We start from the raw sequence: 24002 nt of genomic DNA, 5'->3' as shown, positions 1-24002 counted from the left end.
CATATGTAGTTGGTGATTTGTTTCTCCTTCTTATTAAAAAATGCTGTTGGAATTTGGATCATAATTATATTGTATCTGTAGATCACTTTGGGTAGAATTTATATTTTCAAGATGTTGATTCTCCCTATCCATGAACAAGGCATATTTTTCCATTTATGTAGGTCTTTTGGTTTCTTGCAGTAGTGTCTTGTAGTTTTCTTTGTATAGGTCTTTTATGTCTGGTTAGACTTATCCCTAAGTATTTTATCATCTCGGGGGCTGTTTTAAATGGTATTGATTCTGTGATTTCCTCTTCCAAGTTCCCTTCGTTGGTGTAGGGGAATCCAACTGATTTTTGTATGTTTATCTTGATACTTTGCCGAATCTTCTACTAGTTCCAGTAGTTTTCTTTTGGATTCTTTAGGGTTTTCTTTGCATAAGATCATATCATCTGGAAATAGATACTTTTACTTCTTCATTACCAATTTGGATACTCTTTGTTTCTTTTTCTAGCCTAATTGCTCTGACTTTGATCTCCAGCACAATGTTGAATTAGAGTAGTGATAAATGGAATCCTTGTCTGGTTCCTATTCTCAAGGGGAATGTTTTCAGACTCTCTATTTAGGACGATACGATGTTGGCTGTTGGCTTTCTATAAATCCCCTTCATTGTTGAGAAATTTCCCTTCTGTTCCTATTTTGCTGAGAGTTTTTTATCATGAATGGGTGTTGGACTTTGTTAAATGCCTTTTCTGCATCAATTGATAAGATTATGTGGTTCTTTTCTTTTATTTATGTGATGGTTACACTGATTGTTTTACTAATGTTGAACCATACCTGCATACCTGGTATGAATCCCACTTGGTCATGGTGAATTATTTTTTTGATATGTTGTTGAATTCTATTGGCTGGAATTTTGTTGAGGATTTTTGCATCTAAGTTCATGAGGGATATTGGTCTATAGCTTTCTTTTTTGTATGATGTCTTTACCTGGTTTTGGTATCAGGGTTATGCTGGCTTCATAGAGCGAGTTTGAGAGTATTCGCCTTTTTCTATGCTCTGAAATACCTTTAGTAGTAGTGGTGTTACCTCTTCTCTGAAAGTTTGGTAGAATTTCCCAGTGAAGCCGTCCAGGCCAGGGCTTTTTTTTGTGTAGGAAATTTTTCAATTACCTTTTCAATCTCTTCTTTTGTTATAGGTTTATTTAGTTGTTCTACCTCTGTTTGTGTTCCTTTTTTTTTTTTAGTTAAGTAGTAGGTTTCTAGAAATTTGTCCATTTCTTCTAGGTTTTGAAGTTAGTTAGAGTACAGTTTTTCATAGTGTTCTGTTATGATTCTGTTAATTTCATTTGAGGCTGTTGTGATATCGCCCGTCTCATTTCTTATTTGGGTTAGTTGCTTCCTGTCCTGTTTTTCTTTTGTCAGTTTGGCCAGTGGTTTATCGATATTGTTGATCTTTTCAATGAATCAGCTTTTGGTGTTGTTAACTCTTTCAATTGTTTTTCTGTTCTCTATTTCATCTAATTCTGCTCTAATTTTTATTATTTGCTTTCTTCTGATACCTGGGGGCTTCTTTCTGCCCTCTATTTCTTCAAGTTGTAGGTTTAATATTTTGATTTTGGCCTTTTCTTCTTTTTCGATGTGTGCATTTGTTGTTATAAATTGACTTCTGAGCACTGCTTGTTCTGGCGGGATGTATTTTCATTGCCACTTGATTCTATGAATTTCTTTATTCCGTCCTTAGTTTTTGAGCAAGGTGTTGTTCAGTTTCCATGTATATGATTTTTTTTTTTCCTTGCTTTTTCTATTACTGATTTCTACTTTTATGGCCTTACGGTCAGAAAAGATGCTTTGTAACATTTCGATGCTTTGGATTCTGTTAAGACGTGCTTTATGGCCTGCTATGTGGTCTGTTCTAGAGAATGTTCCATGTGTGTTGGAAAAGAAAGTATACTTGGCTGCTGTTGAGTGGAATGTCCTGTATATGACTATGAGGTCAGGTTGGTTGATTGTGGTGTTTAGATCGTCCATGTCTTTATTGAGCTTCTTTCTGGATGTTCTGTCCTTCACCGAAAGTGGTGTGTTGAAGTCTCCTACTATTATTGTGGAGCTGTCTATTTCTCTTTTCAGTGCTGTTAGAGTTTGTTTTATATATTTGGAGCTCTGTCCTTGGGTGCATAATTATTTATTATGGTCGTGTATAGTTGTGTACCTAGTGTATTGGCCCTTTAATCAATTTATAGTGTCCTTCCTTATCCTTTGTGGTTGATTTTACTTTAAAGCCTATTTTGTCAGAGATTAATATTGCCACCCCTGCTCTTTTTTTATTATTGCTTGCTTGATATATATATTTTCCATTCTTTGAGTTTTACTTTGTTTGCGCCTTTAAGTCTAAGGTGTGTCTGTTGTAGGCAGCATGTAGATGGATCATATTTATTTTAATACATTCTGCCACTCTCTTTCTCTTTAGTAGTACATTTAGTCCATTTACGTTCAGCATAATTATTGATAAGTATGAGTTTAGTGCTGTCATTTTGATGTCTTTTGTCATGTGTGTGTTGTTGTGTTTCTTTGTTCCACTTAATTTTCTGTGCTGAGTCATTTTTCTTTATATTTTCTTTTCATCCTTTTCATTATTGCTGATTTTGTATTTGTTGAGTCTTTATGTTTTTCTTGTTTCTTATTTTGATGTGTAGGATTGTTAGTTTCTTTTGTGGTTACCTGAATATTTACCTCTATTTTTCTAAGTTTATACCTATGTTTTTTTCTTTATATCACCTTCACTTCCTTTCTATATGAAGGACTTTTTTAGGTCCTTGTTTTTGTCTTAATATTGGCATCTTTTACATGCTGACATCTCTTTTTCCCTATTTTCAGTGTTTTAGCTTTGATTTATTTGTGTCTTCCCTTTCTGGGTTGATATCTGGTTGTTCTGTCCTGTGTTCTAGTTATCTGATATCACTGATTTTCTAGCTGGAGGACTTCCTTTAGTATTTCTTATAATTTTGGTTTGGTTTTTACAAGTTCCCTAAACTTCTGTTCATCTGCAAATGCCCTGATTTTGCCATCATATTTGAGAGACAGTTTTGCTGGATATATAATTCTTGGCTGGCAATTTTTTTCCTTCAAGGTTTTATATATGTCATCCCATTCCCTTTCTGCATGCATAGTTTCTGCTGAGTAGTCCAAGCATATTCTTATTGACTGCGCTTTTCTAGGTGACTCTTCATCTATCCCTAAAAAAAAAAAATCCCTAGCCACTCTTAAATTTCTCTTTATCTTTGGTTTTGGCAAGTTTGATTATAATATGTCTTGGTGATTTTCTTTTGGGATCTACTTTGTGTGAGGTTTGATGAGCTTCTTGGGTAGATATCTTCTCATCTTTCACGATATCAGGGAAGTTTTCTGCCAACAAATCTTCAACAATTCTCCCTGTATTTTCAGTTATCCTTCCCAATGGTACTCCTGTCATTCGTATGTTATTCCTCTTGATAGTCTGCCATAATTCTTAGGGTTTTTCAAATTTTTTTTTATTCTTTTATCTGTTTTTTCCTCAGATGAATTGGTGTCAAGTGCTTTATCTTCAATCTCACTAATTCTGACTTCCACTGCCTCTATTTTGCTCCTATGACTTTATATTGATTTGCCTAATTCTGAAATTTTATTGTTAAACTTTTGGATTTCTGTTTGCTGTCTCTCTGTGGATTCTAGCGGCCTGTTAAATTTGTCATTATTCTCTTGTATAAGCTTCTTAAGTTCATGTATTGCTTTGTGTGTTCCTTGGCTTGTTCTGTCTTTGCCTGATCTCCTTCCTGATCTCTCGAAGAGCTCTGTATATTATAAATCTTTGAATTCTATCACTGTTAATTCCAAGAAATTCTCTTGCTCTGGAAGGTTTCTTGATTCTTTGTTTTGGGCACTAGCTGAATCCATCATGGTCTGCCTCTTTATGTGATTTGATATTGACTTTTGTCTCCAAGGCATCAATAGGTTATTATATTTATTTTGTGTTTGTTTACTGGGTCCTTGCTTCTTGTTTGGTTTTGTTTTGATATGCCCAGATGGCTGGTCATGTGAGCTAGTTTGATTATTGGTGTCTTTGAAACCCTTACATCCTGTCCTGTCACCAGGTGGTTAGAGCTGTTACTAGGTATGTGAGCCTAGGAGTCCATTTACCTTTCTTGTATGGATTCATCTCAGGTGACCAGGTAGTCAGTCACCAAGTGTGTGGTGCAGGCTCTCACCTACAATCCTAGATGGGTAAGGGTTATTGGAGTAGGCACAGGTATCTGACTGCAGTAGAAGGTCATGTGCTAAGCAAGGAAGGTGGCTGAAGGCTGCCCATGAGTGTCTGAGTGGAAAGGCTGTTCCTGTTCCCTAGAACACATAGGTGGGTAGGAGACTATGGACATTCAATTCTGTTGTCTGTAAGGACTGCAAGACAACACTTATTCTTGGACCCCATTGAGGGTGGCTAACTGGCATTGGTGGAGCCACCAGTCCTCAGGCCTCTGATGTGGGTAGTTGAGGACACTGCTAAGTTGGCAGAAAAAAAAAAATTTGGCAGAGCCGTGTCAAATGTCCCGAATCTTCCACTCCATCTTATAGCTGATACAGTTGAAAATAGTTTTCAGTTATATACCCTGCTGTACTGTGCTGAGGGCCTACACTATTGAAACGGGCCCACAGAGGTCTACACAGGGGTAAAAGGCATTCAAAGTCTGTGGACTCTTTATGCTTGTGCCTCTGCAAAGGCGCTGTGCCTGCCCTGAGTTCTTGGCTTAGGGGGGCTGGCAGATTTTTTTTTTCCCTGTTTGTTAATTTTTCCCTCTCCAAAGCAGGGAGAATGGCTAAGCATGCACAGTGGGTCCTAATTCTGGCCCAGGGAATGCAACAATCACTGAAGCCTGCCCGAGAAGTGGTGCAGAGCAGGGAGGAGGCAAGTAAATGGGAGAAAAGTACAAATCCAAAAGGGGTACTTTTTGATCTGCATCATAGGTTAGATGCATATACTTATCTTTGCTGATGGAGAGCTGCTTTTCACTAGTTCGGGAGGCTTGAGTAGACTCTCTGCCACTTGCTCTCTCCTGATGTGGAAAACACGTCCCAAAAGCCACTGCTTGCCTCACCAATCATGCCAGCTGATTCGGCCTCCAGGGTGCCAGTTCCCTCTGGGTCAGGTCTGGCAAATCCTTGCTACTTCTTAGCTGTCTCTCCCTCCGCCTGTCGCTCAGTCTGATTCCTCAGCTTTGCCTTTGATGTTCAGGGCTCCTAGATTGTCAAATATAATTGATTCACTTGTTTTGTCCAGTCTGTGTTGTAAAAGGGACCACAGGAAGCATCTGACTATTCCACCTCTTGGCCCCGCCTCCCAGAATAGTTTCATTGAAACAGTTTTCTCAGTGATGAAATATTAATTTCAATGAAATCAATTTTAACTATATGGTTCTTTTTATTTTGCCAAGGTCAAAGTTTGGCTATCAGGAGCATAATGAATATATTAACAACAGATTCTCTTAGTAGTTATCTTTTTTGGATGGTAAGCAGAATATTGATACTCTGCTTTATGAAGCTGAACGTTTCGAGTGAATTTATTTTATTTTTGCTACATTTTTGGTGCAGAACTATATTTAATAAATTTGTGCTGCTGCCACAGATGATGTCAATGGTTCTAAAGAGCCAGCAAACTTAACACATTTTCTCCTCCAGAATTCAGAAAAAACAAAAAATAAGCACAAGGAATGATTGAAGTATCAGATTTATGGCTGATAAAAACTAGATCATTGAAGGTAGTTTTTTTTTTTTTAATAACTTTTATTAAGCTTCAAGTGAACGTTTACAAATCCAATCAGTCTGTCACATATAAGTTTACATACATCTCACTCCCTACTCGCACTTGCTCTCCCCCTCTTGAGTCAGCCCTTCCAGTCTCTCCTTTCTTGACAATTTTGCCGGCTTCCCTCTCTCTCTATCCTCCCATCCCCCCTTCAGACAAGAGTTGCCAACACAATCTCAAGTGTCCACCTGATATAATTAGCTCACTCTTCATCAGCATCTCTCTCCCACCCACTGACCAGTCCCTTTCATTTCTGATGAGTTGTCTTCGGGGATGGTTCCTGTCCTGTGTCAACTGAAGGTCTGGGGAGCATGGCCGCCGGGGTTCCTCCAGTCTCAGTCAGACCATTAAGTTTGGTCTTTTTATGAGAATTTGGGGTCTGTATCCCACTGATCTCCTGCTCCCTCAGGGGTCCTCTGCTGTGCTCCCTGTCAGGGCAGTCATCGATTGTGGCCGGGTACCAACTAGTTCTTCTGGTCTCAGGATGATGTAGGTCTCTGGTTCATGTGGCCCTTTCTGTCTCTTGGGCTCTTAGTTGTCGTATGGCCTTGGTGTTCTTCATTCTCCTTTAATCCAGGTGGGTTGAGACCAATTGCTGCATCTTAGATGGCCGCTTGTTAGCATTTAAGACCCCAGACGCCACATTTCAAAGCGGGATGCAGAATGATTTCATAATAGAGTTATTTTGCCAATTGACTTAGAAGTCCCCGCAAACCATGTTCCCCAGACCCCCGCGCTTGCTCCGCTGACCTTTGAAGCATTCATTTTATCCCGGAAACTTCTTTGCTTTTGGTCCAGTCCAATTGAGCTGACCTTCCATGTATTGAGTGTTGTCTTTCCCTTCACCTAAAGCAGTTCTTATCTACTGATTAATCAATAAAAAACCCTCTCCCACCCTCCCTCCCTCCCCCCCTCGTAACCACAAAAGTATGTGTTCTTCTCAGGTTTACTATTTCTCAAGATCTTATAATAGTGGTCTTATACAATATTTGTCCTTTTGCCTCTGACTCATTTCGCTCAGCATAATGCCTTCCAGGTTCCTCCATGTTATGAAATGTTTCACAGATTCGTCACTGTTCTCTATCGATGCGTAGTATTCCATTGTGTGAATATACCACAATTTATTTACTCATTCATCCGTTGATGGACACCTTGGTTGCTTCCAACTTTTTGCTATTGTAAACAGAGCTGCAATAAACATGGGTGTGCATGTATCTGTTTGTATGAAGGCTCTTGTATCTCTAGGGTATATTCCTAGGAGTGGGATTTCTGGGTTGTATGCTAGTTCTATTTCTAACTGTTTAAGATAACGCCAGATAGATTTCCAAAGTGGTTGTACCATTTTACATTCCCACCAGCAGTGTATGAGAGTTCCAATCTCTCCGCAGCCTCTCCAACATTTATTATTTTGTGTTTTTTGGATTAATGCCAGCCTTGCTGGTGTGAGATGGAATCTCATCGTAGTTTTAATTTGCATTTCTCTAATGGCTAATGATCGAGAGCATTTTCTCATGTATCTGTTGGCTGCCTGAATATCTTCTTTAGTGAAATGTGTGTTCATATCCTTTGCCCACTTTTTGATTGGGTTGTTTGTCTTTTTGTGGTTCAGTTTTGACAGAATCATGTAGATTTTAGAGATCAGGAACTGGTCGGAGATGTCATAGCTGAATATTCTTTCCCAGTCTGTAGGTGGTCTTTTTACTCTTTTGGAGAAGTCTTTAGATGAGCATAGGTGTTTGATTTTTAGGAGCTCCCAGTTATCGGGTTTCTCTTCATCATTTTTGGTAATGTTTTGTATTCTGTTTATAGCTTGTATTAGGGCTCCTAGGGTTGTCCCAATTTTTTCTTCCATGATCTTTATCGTTTTAGTCTTTATGTTTAGGTCTTTGATCCACTTGGAGTTAGTTTTTGTGCATGGTGTGAGGTATGGGTCCTGTTTCATTTTTTTGCAAAGGGATATCCAGTTATGCCAGCACCATTTGTTAAAAAGGCTATCTTTTCCCCAGTTAATTGACACTGGTCCTTTGTCAAATATCAGCTGCTCATACGTGGATGGATCTATGTCTGGGTTCTCAATTCTGTTCCATTGGTCTATGTGTCTGTTGTTGTACCAATACCAGGCTGTTTTGACTACTGTGGCTGTATAATAGGTTCTGAAGTCAGGTAAGGTGAGGCCTCCCACTTTCTTCTTATTTTTCAGTAGTGCTTTGCTTATCCGGGGCTTCTTTCCCTTCCATATGAAATTGGTGATTTGTTTCTCTATCCCCTTAAAATATGACATTGGAATTTGGATCAGAAGTGCGTTAAATGTATAGATGACTTTTGGTAGAATAGACATTTTTACTATGTTAAGTCTTCCTATCCATGAGCAGGGTATGTTTTTCCACTTAAGTATGTCCTTTTGAATTTCTTGTAGTAGAGCTTTGTAGTTTTCTTTGTATAGGTCTTTTACATCCTTGGTAAGATTTATTCCTAAGTATCTTATCTTCATGGGGGCTACTATGAATGGTATTGATTTGGTTATTTCCTCTTCGGTGTTCTTTTTGTTGATGTAGAGGAATCCAAGTGATTTTTGTATGTTTATTTTATAACCTGTGACTCTGCCAAACTCTTTGATTAGTTTCAGTAGTTTTCTGGAGGATTCGTTAGGGTTTTCTGTGTATATAATCATGTCATCTGCAAATAGTGATAACTTTACTTCTTCCTTGCCAATCCGGATACCTTTTATTTCTTTGTCTAGCCTAATTGCCCTGGCTAAGACTTCCAACACGATGTTGAATAAGAGCTGTGATAAAGGGCATCCTTGTCTGGTTCCCGTTCTCAAGGGAAATGCTTTCAGGTTCTCTCCATTTAGAGTGATATTGGCCGTTGGCTTTGCATAGATGCCCTTTATTATGTTGAGGAATTTTCCTTCAATTCCTATTTTGGTAAGAGTTTTTATCATAAATGGGTGTTGGACTTTGTCAAATGCCTTTTCTGCATCAATTGATAAGATCATGTGGTTTTTGTCATTTGTTTTATTTATGTGATGGATTACATTAATGGTTTTTCTGATATTAAACCAGCCTTGCATACCTGGTATAAATCCCACTTGATCAGGGTGAATTATTTTTTTGATGTGTTGTTGGATTCTATTGGCTAGAATTTTGTTGAGGATTTTTGCATCAATGTTCATGAGGGATATAGGTCTATGATTTTCTTTTTTTGTAATGCCTTTACCTGGTTTTGGTATCAGGGAGATGGTGGCTTCATAGAATGAGTTGGGTAGTATTCCGTCATTTTCTATACTTTGGAATACCTTTAGTAGTAGTGGTGTTAACTCTTCTCTGAAAGTTTGGTAGAACTCTGCAGTGAAGCCGTCCAGGCCAGGGCTTTTTTTTGTCGGGAGTTTTTTGATTACCGTTTCAATCTCTTTTTTTGTTATGGGTCTATTTAGTTGTTCTACTTCTGAATGTGTTAGTTTAGGTAGGTAGTGTTTTTCCAGGAATTCATCCATTTCTTCTAGGTTTGCAAATTTGTTAGAGTACAATTTTTCATAATAATCTGAAATGATTCTTTTAATTTCATTTGGTTCTGTTGTGATGTGGTCCTTCTCATTTCTTATTCGGGTTATTTGTTTCCTTTCCTGTATTTCTTTAGTCAGTCTAGCCAATGGTTTATTAATTTTGTTAATTTTTTCAAAGAACCAGCTTTTGGCTTTGTTAATTCTTTCAATTGTTTTTCTGTTCTCTAATTCATTTAGTTCAGCTCTAATTTTTATTATTTGTTTTCTTCTGGTGCCTGATGGATTCTTTTGTTGCTCACTTTCTGTTTGTTCAAGTTGTAGGGACAGTTCTCTGATTTTGGCTCTTTCTTCTTTTTGTATGTGTGCATTTATTGATATAAATTGGCCTCTGAGCACTGCTTTTGCTGTGTCCCAGAGGTTTTGGTGGGAAGTATTTTCATTCTCGTTGCTTTCTATGAATTTCCTTATTCCCTCCTTAATGTGTTCTATAACCCAGTCTTTTTTCAGAAGGGTGTTGTTCATTTTCCAAGTATTTGATTTCTTTTCCCTAGTTTTTCTGTTATTGATCTCTAGTTTTATTGCCTTGTGGTCTGAGAAGATGCTTTGTAATATTTCGATGTTTTGGACTCTGCAAAGGTTTGTTTTATGACCTAATGTGTGGTCTATTCTAGAGAATGTTCCATGTGCGCTAGAAAAAAAAGTATATTTTGCAGCAGTTGGGTGGAGAGTTCTGTATAAGTCAATGAGGTCAAGTTGGTTGATTGTTGTAATTAGATCTTCCGTGTCTCTGTTGAGCTTCTTACTGGATGTCCTGTCCTTCTCCGAAAGTGGTGTGTTGAAGTCTCCTACTATAATTGTGGAGGTATCTATCTCGCTTTTCAATTCTGTTAAAATTTGATTTATGTATCTTGCAGCCCTGTCATTGGGTGCGTAAATATTTAATATGGTTATGTCTTCCTGATCAATTGTCCCTTTTATCATTATATAGTGTCCTTCTTTATCCTTTGTGGTGGATTTAAGTCTAAAGTCTATTTTGTCAGAAATTAATATTGCTACTCCTCTTCTTTTTTGCTTATTGTTTGCTTGATATACTTTTTCCCTCCTTTGAGTTTTAGTTTGTTTGTGTCTCTAAGTCTAAGGTGTGTCTCTTGTAGGCAGCATATAGATGGATCGTGTTTCTTTATCCAGTCTGTGACTCTCTGTCTCTTTATTGGTGCATTTAGTCCATTTACATTCAGGGTAATTATAGATAAATAAGTTTTTAGTGTTGTCATTTTGATGCCTTTTTATGTGTGTTGTTGACAATTTCATTTTTCCACATACTTTTTTGTGCTGAGGCGTTTTTCTTAGTAAATTGTGAGATCCTCATTTTCATAGTGCTTGACTTTATGTTAGTTGAGTCGTTACGTTTTTCTTGGTTTTTATCTTGAGTTATAGAGTTGTTATACCTTTTTGTGGTTACCTTATTATTTACCCCTATTTTTCTAAGTAAAAACCTAACTTGTATTGTTCTATATCACCTTGTATCACTCTCCATATGGCAGTTCAGTGCCTCCTGTATTTAGTGCCTCTTTTTGATTATTGTGATCTTTTACCTATTGACGTCCATGATTCCCTGTTATGTGTATTTTTTTTTTAATTAATCTTAATTTGTTTTTGTGATTTCCCTATTTGAGTTGATATCAGGACGTTCTGTTTTGTGACCTTGTGTTGTGCTGATATCTGATATTATTGGTTCTCTGACCAAACAATATCCTTTAGTATTTCTTGTAGCTTTGGTTTGGTTTTTGCAAATTCTCTAAACTTGTGTTTGTCTGTAAATATCTTAATTTCGCCTTCATACTTCAGAGAGAGTTTTGCTGGATATATGATCCTTGGCTGGCAGTTTTTCTCCTTCAGTGTTCCGTATATGTCGTCCCATTCCCTTCTTGCCTGCATGGTTTCTGCTGAGTAGTCAGAACATATTCTTACTGATTCTCCCTTGAAGGAAACCTTTCTTTTCTCCCTGGCTGCTTTTAAAATTTTCTGTTTATCTTTGGTTTTGGTGAGTTTGATGATAATATGTCTTGGTGTTTTTCTTTTTGGATCAATCTTAAATGGGGTTCGATGAGCATCTTGGATAGATATCCTTTCGTCTTTCATAATGTCAGGGAAGTTTTCTGTCAGGAGTTCTTCAACTATTTTCTCTGTGTTTTCTGTCCCCCCTCCCTGTTCTGGGACTCCAATCACCCGCAGGTTATCCTTCTTGATAGAGTCCCACATAATTCTTAGGGTTTCTTCATTTTTTTTAATTCTTTTATCTGATTTTTTTTCAGCTATGTTGGTGTCGATTCCCTGGTCCTCCAGATGTCCCAGTCTGCATTCTAATTGCTCGAGTCTGCTCCTCTGAGTTCCTAGTGCGTTGTCTAATTCTGTTATTTTATTGTTAATCTTTTGGATTTCTACATGTTGTCTCTCTATGGATTCTTGCAACTTATTAATTTTTCCACTATGTTCTTGAATAATCTTTTTGAGTTCTTCAACAGTTTTATCAGTGTGTTCCTTGGCTTTTTCTGCAGTTATCCTAATTTCATTTGTGATATCATTAAGCATTCTGTAAATTAGTTTTTTATATTCTGTATCTGATAATTCCAAGATTGTATCTTCATTTGGGAAAGATTTTGATTCTTTTGTTTGGGGGGTTGGAGAAGCTGTCATGGTCTGCTTCTTTAAGTGGTTTGATATGGATTGTTGTCTCCGAGCCATCACTGGGAAACTAGTTTTTCCAGAAAATCCTCTAAAAAAAAAAATGCAGTCAGATCCCTATCAGAGTTCTCCCTCTGGCTCAGGCTATTCAGATGTTAATGAAGCCACCTGCATCTAGTCCAAATCCCTGCGGGACGGTTCCCCGGCTCGGACGCTGCTCTTTCTGCTCCAAGACCAGTCACTGCCTCCCGGGGACTTCTCCTACCGGCTGAGTCCCACGCCGCCCGTGGCACCGGCTGGTCCCCCTCCCGGGGTTAGTTCAGGGGGGTGGAGCCGCTCTCTGTGCTTGTGCCGTACCTGACTGGTATGCTGGCTCCAGGCTCTGGAAACAATCGCTGCTTCCCCGTATTAGTTCGTTCTCCATCTCTAAATCTGTGTTTATTGTTCAGGGTTCGTATATTGTTATGTATGTGATCGATTCACTTGTTTTTCCGTGTCTTTGTTGTAAGAGGGATCCGAGGTAGCGTCTGCATAGTCCGCCATGTTGGCTCCGCCCCTGAAGGTAGTTTTTTATGAGACAACAACAGGCTTTTTAAAACCACGTTCCATAATTCTTAAGCACAGACTCAAACAAAGAGAAAAACAAATGCAGGCCTTCCTAACAAAGCAGCTTGTCAGAGAGCAACCAGATCAAAATTAATCATTTCAGTAGAGAGGGAGACATGAAAGAGAAAGAAAGAGAACCAGAGAGCCAGGCTTCAACCAGCAACCTCTTTCAAACTAATCAGATGGGTATGTTATTTTTCCTTCTTGAGGTGGAGCCAGGGAGGGGCAAGGAAGAAAAGTAAATAGTTCGCTCTGATTGTGATACTATCCATGTCTCGATATAACCATATGGGATAATTGAATTGAGCACATTACCAAAGCATTTGCTCCAATTACTGAAGTTCTTTACAAAACTAAGTATATTATAAGAAAAATGTATGTTGTTTGAGCAGCAAAAAATATTGGTACAGTATTTATATCTATTGTTGGATAGTTTTCACTTATCTAGATAATTTTTACAACATTTACAGGCAAGCCAGGTCACCAAGTTATTGTTTTATTTTTTTATTGTACTTTCAATGAAGGTTAACAGAACAAACTAGTTTCAAATTAAACAGTCAATGCACACATTGTTCTATGACATTGGTTAACAACCCCACGATACGTCAACACTCTCCCTTCCCAACCTTGGGTTCCCTATTACCAGCTCTCCTGTCCCCTCCTTCCTTCACATCCTTGCCCTGGGCTGGTGTGCCCATTTAGTCTGCTTTTGTTTTATGGGCCTGTCTAATCATTGGCTGAAGATCGAACCTCAGGAATGACTTTGTTACTGAGCTGAAAGGGTGTCCAGGGGCAATACTCTCTGTGTTTCTCCAGGCTCTGTTTTTTTTGTTGTTGTTGTTTGCTTGTTTGTTTTGTTTTTTGCTAGTTAGAATTTTGTTCTGCATTTTTCTCCAGCTCTGTTCGGGACCCTCTATTGTGATCTCTGTCAGAACAGTCAGTGGTGTTGGCCAGGCACCATCTAGTTGTGCTGGACTCAGTCTGGTGAAGGCCATAGTATGTGTGTTCCATTAGTCATTTGAACTAATCTTTCCCCTGGGTCTTTAGTTTTTTTCATTCTGCCTTCAGACGTGGTGAGATCAGTGGAGTATTTTAGATGGCTGCTCACAAGCTTTTAAGACCTTAGACACTACTCACCAAGTAGAATGGAGAATGTTTTCTTTATAAACTATGTTAGGCCAACTGAGCTAGATGTTGCCCTGAGACCATGGTCTCCGCAGCCCTCAGCCCAGTAATTCGGTCCCTCACGGAGTTTGGACATATCTGTGGAGCTTCCATGACCTTGCCTTGGACAAGTTTTGCTGGCTTCCCCAGTATGGTGTACTTGTCTTATCCTTCACCAAAGTTATCACTTATCTGCTGTCCAGATAGTGTTTTTCTATCCCTACCCCTCTCCTCCCTAGTAACCATCAAAGATTATTTCTTTTGGTATGTAAACCTTTTCATGAGTTTTTATAGTAGTGGTTTCATACAATATTTGTCCTTTTGTGATTGAATGATTTCACTCAGCATGATGCCCTCGAGATTCATCCATGTTGTGAGATGCTTTCCAGATTCATCATTGTTCTTTATCATTGCATAGCATTCCTTTGTGTGCATGTATCATTGTTTATCCATTCATCTGTTGATGGGCATCTAGGTGGTGAAGAATGCTGCAGTGAACATGGGCATGCACATGTGTATTCATGTGACAACTCTTATTTCTCTAGTATATATTTCTAGGAATGGGATTGCTGGATCATATGGTATTACTATTTTTAGCTTTCTAAGGAAGCCCCTTATTGTTTTCCAAAATGGTTGTATCATTTTGCATTCCCACCAGCAGTGCATGAGGGTTCCAATCTCCCCACAGCCTCTCCAACATTTGTCATTCTGTTTTTTTAATTCATGCCAGTGATGTCGGGGTGAGATGGTATCTCATTTGTTTTTGATTTGCATTTCTCTTATCGCTAGTGATTGCAAGCATTTCCTCTTGTGTCTGTTAGCTACTTGAATGTCTTCTTTGGTGAAGTGTCTGTTCATATCCTTTGCCCATTTTTTAAGTGGATTATTTGTCTTTTTGTTGTAGAGGAGTTGGATTTTTCGGCAGATTTTAAAGATTAGACCTTCGTCGGATTTGTCATAGCCAAAAACTTTTTTCCCCCCAGACTGTAGGTTCTCTTTTTATTCTTTTGGTGAAGTCTTTTGATGAGCATAAGTGTTTAATTTTTAGTGATCCCAGTTATCTAGCTTATCTTCTGAAGTTTGTGTGTTGCTAGTTATGGTTTGTATCCTGTTAATGTTGTATATTAGGGCCACTAGCATTGACCCTATTTTTTCTTCTATGATCTTTATGGTTTTTCTTTTTAAATTTAGATCTTGGATCCATTTTGAATTAGTTCTTGTGTGTGTTGTGAGGTATTGTCTATTTCTTTTTTTTGCAGATGGACATCCAGTTTTGCCAGCACCATCTGTTAAAGAGACTGTCTTTTCCCCATTTGATGTACTTTGGCCCTTGTAAAGATCAGGTGACCGTAGGTGAATGGATTTACATCTGGGTTCTCAATTCTGTTCGACTGGGGAATGTATCTGTCGTCGTACCAGTAGCAGGCTGTTTTGACTACCATAGCTATGTAGTAGGTTCTGAGTTCAGGTAGTATGAGTCCTCCTACTTTATTCTTCAATAGTACTTTAATTATCAGGGGCCTCTTCCCTTTCCATAAAATGTTGATTACTTTTTTCTTCTCTTTAAAGAATGCTGTTGGTATGTGGATCAAGATTGCATTATATTTGTAGATTGCTTTTCACCAAGAGTTTTTGGGTTGATCCCAGAACTGAAAATGAATACAACATCCTGTTAATGATCAGGAAAATTTTCATATTAATATTGATTAAAAATTTATGAGTTAATACTGCTTTCCATATATCACAGTTCAATAATACCATTGTGTATAAAAGGAAACAAGTCATACATACTGAAGTGAGATGAGGATTACCTTGTGAACCTGTTACATTTTAGAGTATTATGCTTTAATCTCAAAAATGCACTGTCAATCTCTATTCCATTGCAAAGCAATTGTGGAAATCCACACCAGGGAAAATTTCTCAGAGAGAAAAAAGCTTTTTATATAGAAAGATGATCCTGGAGACATTTTGCCAGTATAGCATGCTTTCATTAGGAATTGTACATTATTTAGAGGAAGCTCATCCTTATAAACTCATTGGAATCCCAAGATCCAGCCAATTGAGTTAACCAACTACCCTTACTTAGGATTTCTGGATTCAGTAAATAAAAATAGAGCATAAGTATATCCCATGCAATATTTAGGGCATACTTATACTATAAAATTATTGTTTTATTTCATCTGAAATCCAAATTTAACTGTATTTCATCTGGTAATCCTACCCCAATGGTATGATACAATCTATGCTTTACCCCATAGATGTGCAACTGAATATATTCCTTTATTTGAATATTAATTTGATAATCTTATGATGGTAATAGTTTCATGGACAAACTTATCCAGTAATTTTTCTGCTTTGTAAGATAAGAATTTTCATTTACATACTTTAATAATGGGACACGTCTGATTATCAACTTGAAAAGTCATAACTGAAAAAATGTTAGGTCTTTCACATACAATCAATCATCAGGTTTTTAGTCAGATGAGCCCAGTGGTAAACATTGTTTTGATATATATTATTATCAAATATTATTATTATTTATTTATTGATCTACATATTATAGAGGGTCAAGGTCAGCTACACTGGCCTAAGAAGACATTTATTTTCATTTGATGCAGTCATTTAACTATTGATATGTCTCTATTGGTAAGAAACATATTCTTAGATTTTGGAGTAAATTGCCAAGTTTAGTATTTCTTTCAGGAGCCAAAGTTGTCTGCAAAGAAGTGGCTGGAAGGATACTATCACATTTTTATGCAAATAATATGTACTATGCCAGAAATGTTTTACTTAATTTCATCATTTCCATGAGTTATATGTGTGGATGCATTGTTTACATGGGCACACTATTTGCACAAAAATACAGTTTTAGCTTTAGAACAAAATTTTTAAGAGCATCCATACGGTCTAAAACTTACCTTCTAGAGGAATTAGGTGTTTTTGGATTATATGTCAACATGGCTTTACTTTCTTGAAAGTTAAGAAATTGAGACCCCAAAAAGCTGTTAGCTTTTGTTTCTCAACACCCTATAAAATGCTCAGTTAGCTCTCCAAGCCTTGCAGCCTGAGAATAAGTCATCAGAATGACTTGCCAAACTACAAAGGCACAGCCTTATATTTTAGAAATATATATGTATTTTAAGAAAAACAAATGATTTAGTAGTTCACGTCCTTGAAAACTTAGAGTTAAATTCTCTTCTGTAATCTTCTTTGCATTCTGAAAAAACAATACCTGTTGATGTCAAAACCAAAACCAAAAAAAAAAAAAAGGGTCAATTCCAACTCATAGTGACTCCATAAGACAGAGTAGAACCTCCCGCAGGGTTTCCAATGCTGTAATCAGTGGTTAAGAGCTTGGCTGCTAACCAAAAGTTCAGCAGTTTGAATTCACTAGCCGTTTCTTGGAAACCCTGCAGGGTGGTTCTACTCTGAATCAGTATCAGCTCCACAGCACTTGGGTTTGGTTTGAATCTTTTACAGAAGCAGGTTGCCACATCTCTCTCCCACAGAGCCACTGGTGGGTTCCAACCACAGCCCTCTCAGTTAGCAGCTGAGCTCTTTAACCACTTCACCACCAGGGCCCCTTGCAAAAAACAATGGAGTAGCTTATATCAGGTAGATCATGTAATGAAATCAAACATATTTTTGGTCTTTTAGCTACTATGTTTCCTAAATACAGTGTAACTAGGTGACTTTTAACAGTATTTCCCATATGAATATTCCTTTCTGTGATTACCGACTGTAACTGCATTTATTTTTCTAATTCATAAGCATAGCAAGTCAAGTAAGCATCTTATCCAGTTACCACTCTCATCAAAGTACTTCTGTGTAATGGTTTAAGGGGTGGAAAATAAATATGGTTCTGAACAGAATTAGATACTTCCTTTTATCTTCTATTGGAACAAAAAATGAGTACCTGTCATGTATTTCCAATGATAGTAATCTGAAAATAGCCAAACTATGTATATAGTCATGCTGTGGGCTAAACTATATCTATTTTTAGTTGATAGCTATATGGTTGGCACATAAACTGCTCTATAGTAATTCCTGCAATTTTTATAAATATTATAACACACTTGGCATTTATTTATCTTCTAGATGAAATGAATGATCATCAAAGTACCCTCTCCTACATCCTGATTAACCCATCTCCAGATACCAGGATAGAGCTGAACGATGTGGTGTAAGTTGATTTCATCTCTCATTTAAGGCACTTATTCTTAGAAAGCCATCAATTTATTCTTATATTTTTTATCTAGGCCATTATACTCTTTTATTTTTCTTGTGATACGAATGCATTTTATTTACTTATTTTTTTCCATAACTAAATTAATTTTCTGTGTGCAGTACTTTAAAAAGTATTATAGAACTCTAAGGGTAAAAGGAGATAGATAGAAGCATGGATTCTGTATTCTGCAAGCTGGTATATATTGGACAAAACATGAGCAGATACATGGACTAAGAAGAGAGCTACTCAAAGGAAAACCTGAAATAGTCCACGTTATCTAGTTCTAAATATGTCTGAGTTTCTAAAAGCCTAAGTAAAATAAGTTGAAACATTTATTAAGAAAACGTCTATAGAAATAATTTGATCCATTGAAAAATATACCTTGTATATTTACAAATGTGATAGCACTGCCTTAGAGTGTGGTATAGAGTTGAATAAGACATTTTCCTTGACTTTAAGTTACTCACATTCTAATTAGTAAAACTATAATTTAAGCATGAAAAATTTAATAGCAATATACAGCATGATTTTGTCATGAATTAAGTCAGTAGCAAATGAGTGGGTAGGCTAACAGTGCTTTTCTAAATTCAAGAAGAAAAAAAAATTACAGTGAATGAGAGTGATTACAAAGGATAAGATAAGATGTGAACTGGTCTATGAATGGTACATAGGATTTGTGTAGGTGGAAAACAAGACACTCCACAACAGGAAAATGGCTTGATAAAATATGTTATGTAGGAACTGGCAAATGCAGTCCAGTTTGATTGGAGCAGAAGCTTTGTATTATTTTCATTCCTGTGGTAAGTAAATTAGACCTGACTCTGAAAGATCATAAATGACAAAATAAGGAGCTTAAACATGACTTTATAGGCAATGGGCAGCATTTAGTTGCATAGGAACAAGCAATTAATAGGATTTATTAAGGGAATTTGGCAGTTGTTGGTGTAAGCTAGAAGATAAAATCTTAACAAGTATCTGCCCTATAGGTACATGGCTGTGAGCCGGGGCTAGATCAAGATGCCTACTCAGAATAGTGAACTTCAGGTTGTATTAGTGACATTAAACAAATACCAAAAATCTAAGAGCCTCATTGGATTTAAGACCATGGGATTTTTTTTTATATATATATTCAGGAAAATAAATAATAAAGTCAGACATTAGGAAAAGTGAGGACAATTTCTCATGTAGAGCATAAAATAGACCCATGGAAGTGGGTTAGAACTAAAGCTACTAATAAGCAAAGGGATCGGAAGTCTCCTTTTGTGTGTTGCCAGCTCAGTGGGAGTGTGTAGGTGGAGGCGGAAAGGGTTTGCTTGTTTCAAGGGAGCCATGCTGGAAGTGGAGTTGATTTGTAGGGTGGATTAGAGTTGAGATGAGTCTGGAAGTAGGGGGAAAAGTCAAAAAAGCTATTGGCATGCCTGAGGAAGATAAGAAGCTGTCATAACATCAAGATAATGGATTATAAAAGAAGGTTCCTATGCGAATGAATTTATGAAGTCAAAACTGTTAGACCTGGTCACTGACGAGGGAAGTGGAAACTAGATTATGAGTTTTCGAATCTGTGTATTTGCAAAAAAAAAAATTGCTGGTTCCTTGAAACAAGTCAGAATGGGGAGGCAGTTTGTCAAGTGAGAAAGGGAAGCATTGTTGTCTGGGGAAATAAAAGAGATGATGCATTGGGGTTTAGATACATTGTTTAAGTTGCTAAGTGGAAATGTCTAGAAAGCGGGTAGAGATACAGACTGAAGCTTTGAAGAAAAGTTAGTTCTGTATAGAAAATTTTTAATTTTCATCTTCTAAATGAGTAAAGGTGAAAAAGGGAATGCATGTTCCAAAGAAGAGATACATAAAGAGGAAAAAGTAGAAAGATGAACCTTGAACTATTGAATAATGTTCAGTTCTAGGGAGGAAAGAGGAATGCATTTCACAAACTCATTTGGAAAATATATCAGTAGAATAACTTGGACCCAAAGTCCATGTGAAAATATTCCTAGAATGCAGTAAAGACACAACCAGCAAGTATGATAATGCTTTATTTTGTTATCTAATGACGAAGGTTAGAACATAGGAGTTTTGGGGAATCAGATGAATGGCAATTTCAGTGGGTAGAGTTCTTAAGGCAGCCTTCCAAAATTATATCCAGTGGTGGTGTTAAATTTATGGAGGACTTCAATCTAGAAGAGAACATCTTATTTATGATTCATGTGGCTTTCCACTGCCTATTCTAGAGCCTCCACTTCGTCTATTACTATAACAAAACCACACAGCTCTATTTTTCTTGTTCCCATATTTTATTAGTCTTTAAACCCATAAAAACAGACAGCTTTTGTTAATTCTCCAGTCTGCCCCTACGATCTCAATATTCTTATACCCCTTTTTCAAATAAATTATAATTCCTTTCATTATATAGTTTTTTTAGTTATATTTATCTGACTTGTATTTCATAATGCATTGTAAGTTTCCTGAGCCTAATACAACTATTTCCCATTATTATTTCTGACAGGATGGGAAGATATTATCTGTCTTTTTAGTGTGTGAACATGTCTTTCCATCATATATGCATGTTTTTAATTTGAATTAATTTCCAAAACTTTTGCACTTACAAATAAAATAATTTATGTTATAATATGTCTAGATAAACCAAAAAAAAACCAAACCCACTGCCATTGACTTGATTCTGACTCATAGCAACCCTATAGGACAGAGTAGAACTGCCCCATAGAGTTTCCAAGGAGTGCCTGGTGGATTTGAACTGGAGACCTTTTGTTTAACAGCTGTAGCTCTTAACCATTATGCCACCAGGGTTTCCAAAGGGCGTCTGCCTCCCCGCTGGGGAATCGAACTGCAGTCTCCCTCATGACAAGCGGGGATATTCACCACTATACTAACGAGGATGGCTACGTCTAGATAGAATAGACGTATTCAGAGAATGTTTCTCCTTTTGAGTACTATTTTTAAATTAGTTTTATTATTTTTATTAGTTTTAAGCTAAAACATCCGTTTGACTGCTGTAAAAAAAACCACTGGTCACATCATTACGATAATCTGGATTTGTGGTATTGACATAATGAATTTTTAATGCAGCTGGAGAAATGATAAATTGTTGTGCAAAAATGCCTACCGTGAGAAGTAGTGTATACAAACACAGTTTAAGAAATTTATTTTATTTGACCTGTTGTTCTGTAGCTATATCAATGGATTTAGGGGATAATGGATTATACTCATATTTTTTATGTTCTCAAAAAAGTCATTTTCAAAGCTTACTTTAAATGAAGGGACAACATTAATTTGAGTCAAAGAACAATAAATCACTAGACAATATGGCGTTAAAAAACTTAATGTGCACTGTTTTCTTTATCGATCTATACTGCTGTTTATATTGAAAGTAATTATAAAGCAGTGTGCATAAAAAAAAAAAAAAGATAACAAAAATCCAGTTAATAAACCCAAGGATTCTAATCTCAACTTTTATTTGATTGAAGAAAATAGACTTCAGTGATTTAAATTGCCTTTTCTCATTTTCACTAAGGGATACAAATTATATTTTCTCTTAGTCTTTAAAAGGAAAAGAACAATCTTTGTTAGAGCTCTGACTTTTAAATTGGTTTTTCTGTTCATTTTTAGTACCTCCTCCTAAAATTATTATAAAACTATTAAACACTAGTTTTAATTGCACTTGGAATATGACTTTCTTAAATGCTGTATTGCATATATATACTTTCCTTCCCTCCTTCCTTTGGAACAGAAATTGAAACTATTTAACCTTAAACTTAATGCCTTCATTAGCTCTTTCCTATCTTTTCTTCCAACTTTATGTATCACTATGAGTTGGAATCTACTCAACAGCAACGGGTTGAGTTTGGTTTTGGTTTATTCCCTGGTTGGAGTCTCTGATTGTGCAAATGGTTAACATGCTCAGCTGCTAACCAAAACTTTGAAGGTTCAAGTCCACCTAGAGGTACCTCAGAAGAAAGGCCTGGTGATCTACTTCCACAAAATCAACTACTGGAAACCCCATTGAACACAGTTCTACAGTGACACACACGGGGTCATCATAAGTCAGAACTGACTCAGCAACAACTGGTTTTTATCCCCTGCTCTAACCAATCTTCTAAAATCAATCTCACTTTCTATGCATGCCAGGAATACCCCTTCTCCCTACTGCCTATTGTCCAGGCCTATGATTGCTTCCCAGCTCTTCTCCACTCAAGCCTGGAGAGACAAGCTGGACTCACACCTCTTCAGTAAAGGTTTCCCTGTTTCCCTCTGTCATTCTTTTTCTCTTTGTGGAATGTTTACAACTTCTTTTTCTCCTTTATATCTGCTTCTTAAGTTCTAATCTTTTGAAGGACATGCATCAAGTTTTGTGACTTTTTTATGCCTAAGTCCTAGAACAATGTTCTACATGTGACAGGTGCTAAGGAAGTGGACACTGATGTTATCATTGGACAGTCTGAAGTGAAAGACTTTTCATAAATTAAATTTTAACATAAATGAAATATTTGAGTTTGCCAGTTGAACATTATTCTAGTTACTGGTAGAATCAGTTAAGAATTATTTTTATATACTATGGTAAAATTGCTTAGGAGTTCTGACAGCCCAGTGGTTAAGAGCTTGGCTGCTAACCAAAAGATTAGAAGTGTGACTCCACCAGCCACTCTTTGGAAGAAACCCTGTGGTATAGTTCTACTCTGTCCAACAGGGTCCCCATGAGTTGGAATAGACTCAGCCACAATGGTTTGGTTTGGTTTTATAATTGCTTACTATACCATAACCTGAATTTTAGGTTCATATTTTTTAGGTAATAAGGTAGTTCAGACACTGTGCATAATATTAGCCATAGCATTTATAAAATCATTAACTTTATAAAATCACAGAATATTTAAATTTGAAGAGACTATAGCAATTACTTAGGTCAAATTTCTAGCTTTTTCAATAATAAAAATAAGTTGGGTAATGGAAGAACAATGGCTAGGATTTAGGTTTTTTTTTTTTTTTTAATTGTGCTTTAGGTGAAAGCTTACAGCTCAAGTTAATTTCTCATACAAAAATTTATACACGTGTTGTTTTTTTAGAATTTAGGTCTTTTTGATAAAGTGCTGAAATGGATTATAATTGAAAAAATGGTGCTTGATTGAAAAGCATTCATCTTCATATTCTCAGGTAAACAAAATAAAAAAATATTCTCAGGTATGGAAGTAATAATACAAGATCTGCAAAATGTTATAGGCCTAGTAAACCGTGAGTCCTTCCGTGAACGTTACCTATAGAGACAGTTTAGATAACCGGAAAACTGAGCAAATAATAAAGTGTTAGGGTGAATTAATTTTGTCTTTATTAATTACTAAAACACTGTTTTGTTTTTTTATTAGATATTTAATCCGACCAGATCCATTGGCCTACCTTCCAAACAGTGAACCCAGTCGAAAAAACAGCTTCTGCAATGCCACTGGACAAGACGCTCGGGAAGAAACTCAGCTATGATAAAAAGAAAACAGACATTTTTATTTCTACCGGGACTTTGCTCAAGACAGCTCTAACCCTTAGGACAAAAGTGCTGCTGACATGAAACAAACGAGATTGGAATAGGTTCAATTCTCTCATATTTAAAAAAAAAAAACAATTGTTCTAATTATAGATTATTTTGAAACTTCATGTGCTGCTTAATAATTGCTCCTTCCCATTAATATTTGAAAGATATCAATGGAATGATTTTGGAAAACTAGATTAAAACATGAAGATTTAAATATTATATTTATTAATTACTTGAAAATGATCTAAACCACATGAAGCCAATTTTAAAATGATTAGAGTTTTATGAAAGTAAACAAAAAATCCAACTTCTTTTTGTGCATCACAATGGACATGGAAATTGTTGCTTTCCTTAGTGTGTCATTTTTATATTCTTTAAACTTGCTGTTATATCGAATTGGAATCATTATAAAGGTCTAGTCTTCTCTACCAAGAAATTAACAAACTGGGTGGCTGATTTTCATCTAAG

The 24002-nt window shown here is 36.6% G+C and overlaps 1 protein-coding gene and 1 long non-coding RNA gene across 5 annotated transcripts in view; one reads left to right on the top strand and one right to left on the bottom strand.

The window, feature by feature from the left end:
- Window positions 1-23578, top strand: part of KCNT2 (potassium sodium-activated channel subfamily T member 2) — a 571079-nt gene extending 547501 nt beyond the window's left edge. For 2 of the 3 annotated variants that reach the window (XM_049868194.1, XM_049868195.1), the window contains exons 26-27: window positions 17872-17956; window positions 23374-23578. In XM_049868194.1, coding sequence (XP_049724151.1) covers window positions 17872-17956; window positions 23374-23485 — 197 coding nt within the window. In that variant the 3' untranslated portion in view covers window positions 23486-23578. Of the gene's footprint in view, window positions 1-17871; window positions 17957-23373 lie in introns of those variants that run through there. The other variant, XM_049868196.1, reaches the window with a different exon arrangement.
- Window positions 1-24002, bottom strand: part of LOC126066822 (uncharacterized) — a 917409-nt gene that overhangs the window by 258455 nt on the left and 634952 nt on the right. For both annotated transcript variants that reach the window (XR_007515270.1, XR_007515271.1), the window contains exon 2: window positions 9033-9111. This is a non-coding gene — a long non-coding RNA (uncharacterized LOC126066822). The remainder of the gene's footprint in view (window positions 1-9032; window positions 9112-24002) is intronic.

The sequence above is a fragment of the Elephas maximus genome, chromosome 24 (assembly GCF_024166365.1).
Source record: "Elephas maximus indicus isolate mEleMax1 chromosome 24, mEleMax1 primary haplotype, whole genome shotgun sequence".
Lineage (NCBI taxonomy): Eukaryota > Metazoa > Chordata > Mammalia > Proboscidea > Elephantidae > Elephas > Elephas maximus.
This window is presented reverse-complemented; position numbering and strand designations above follow the sequence as displayed.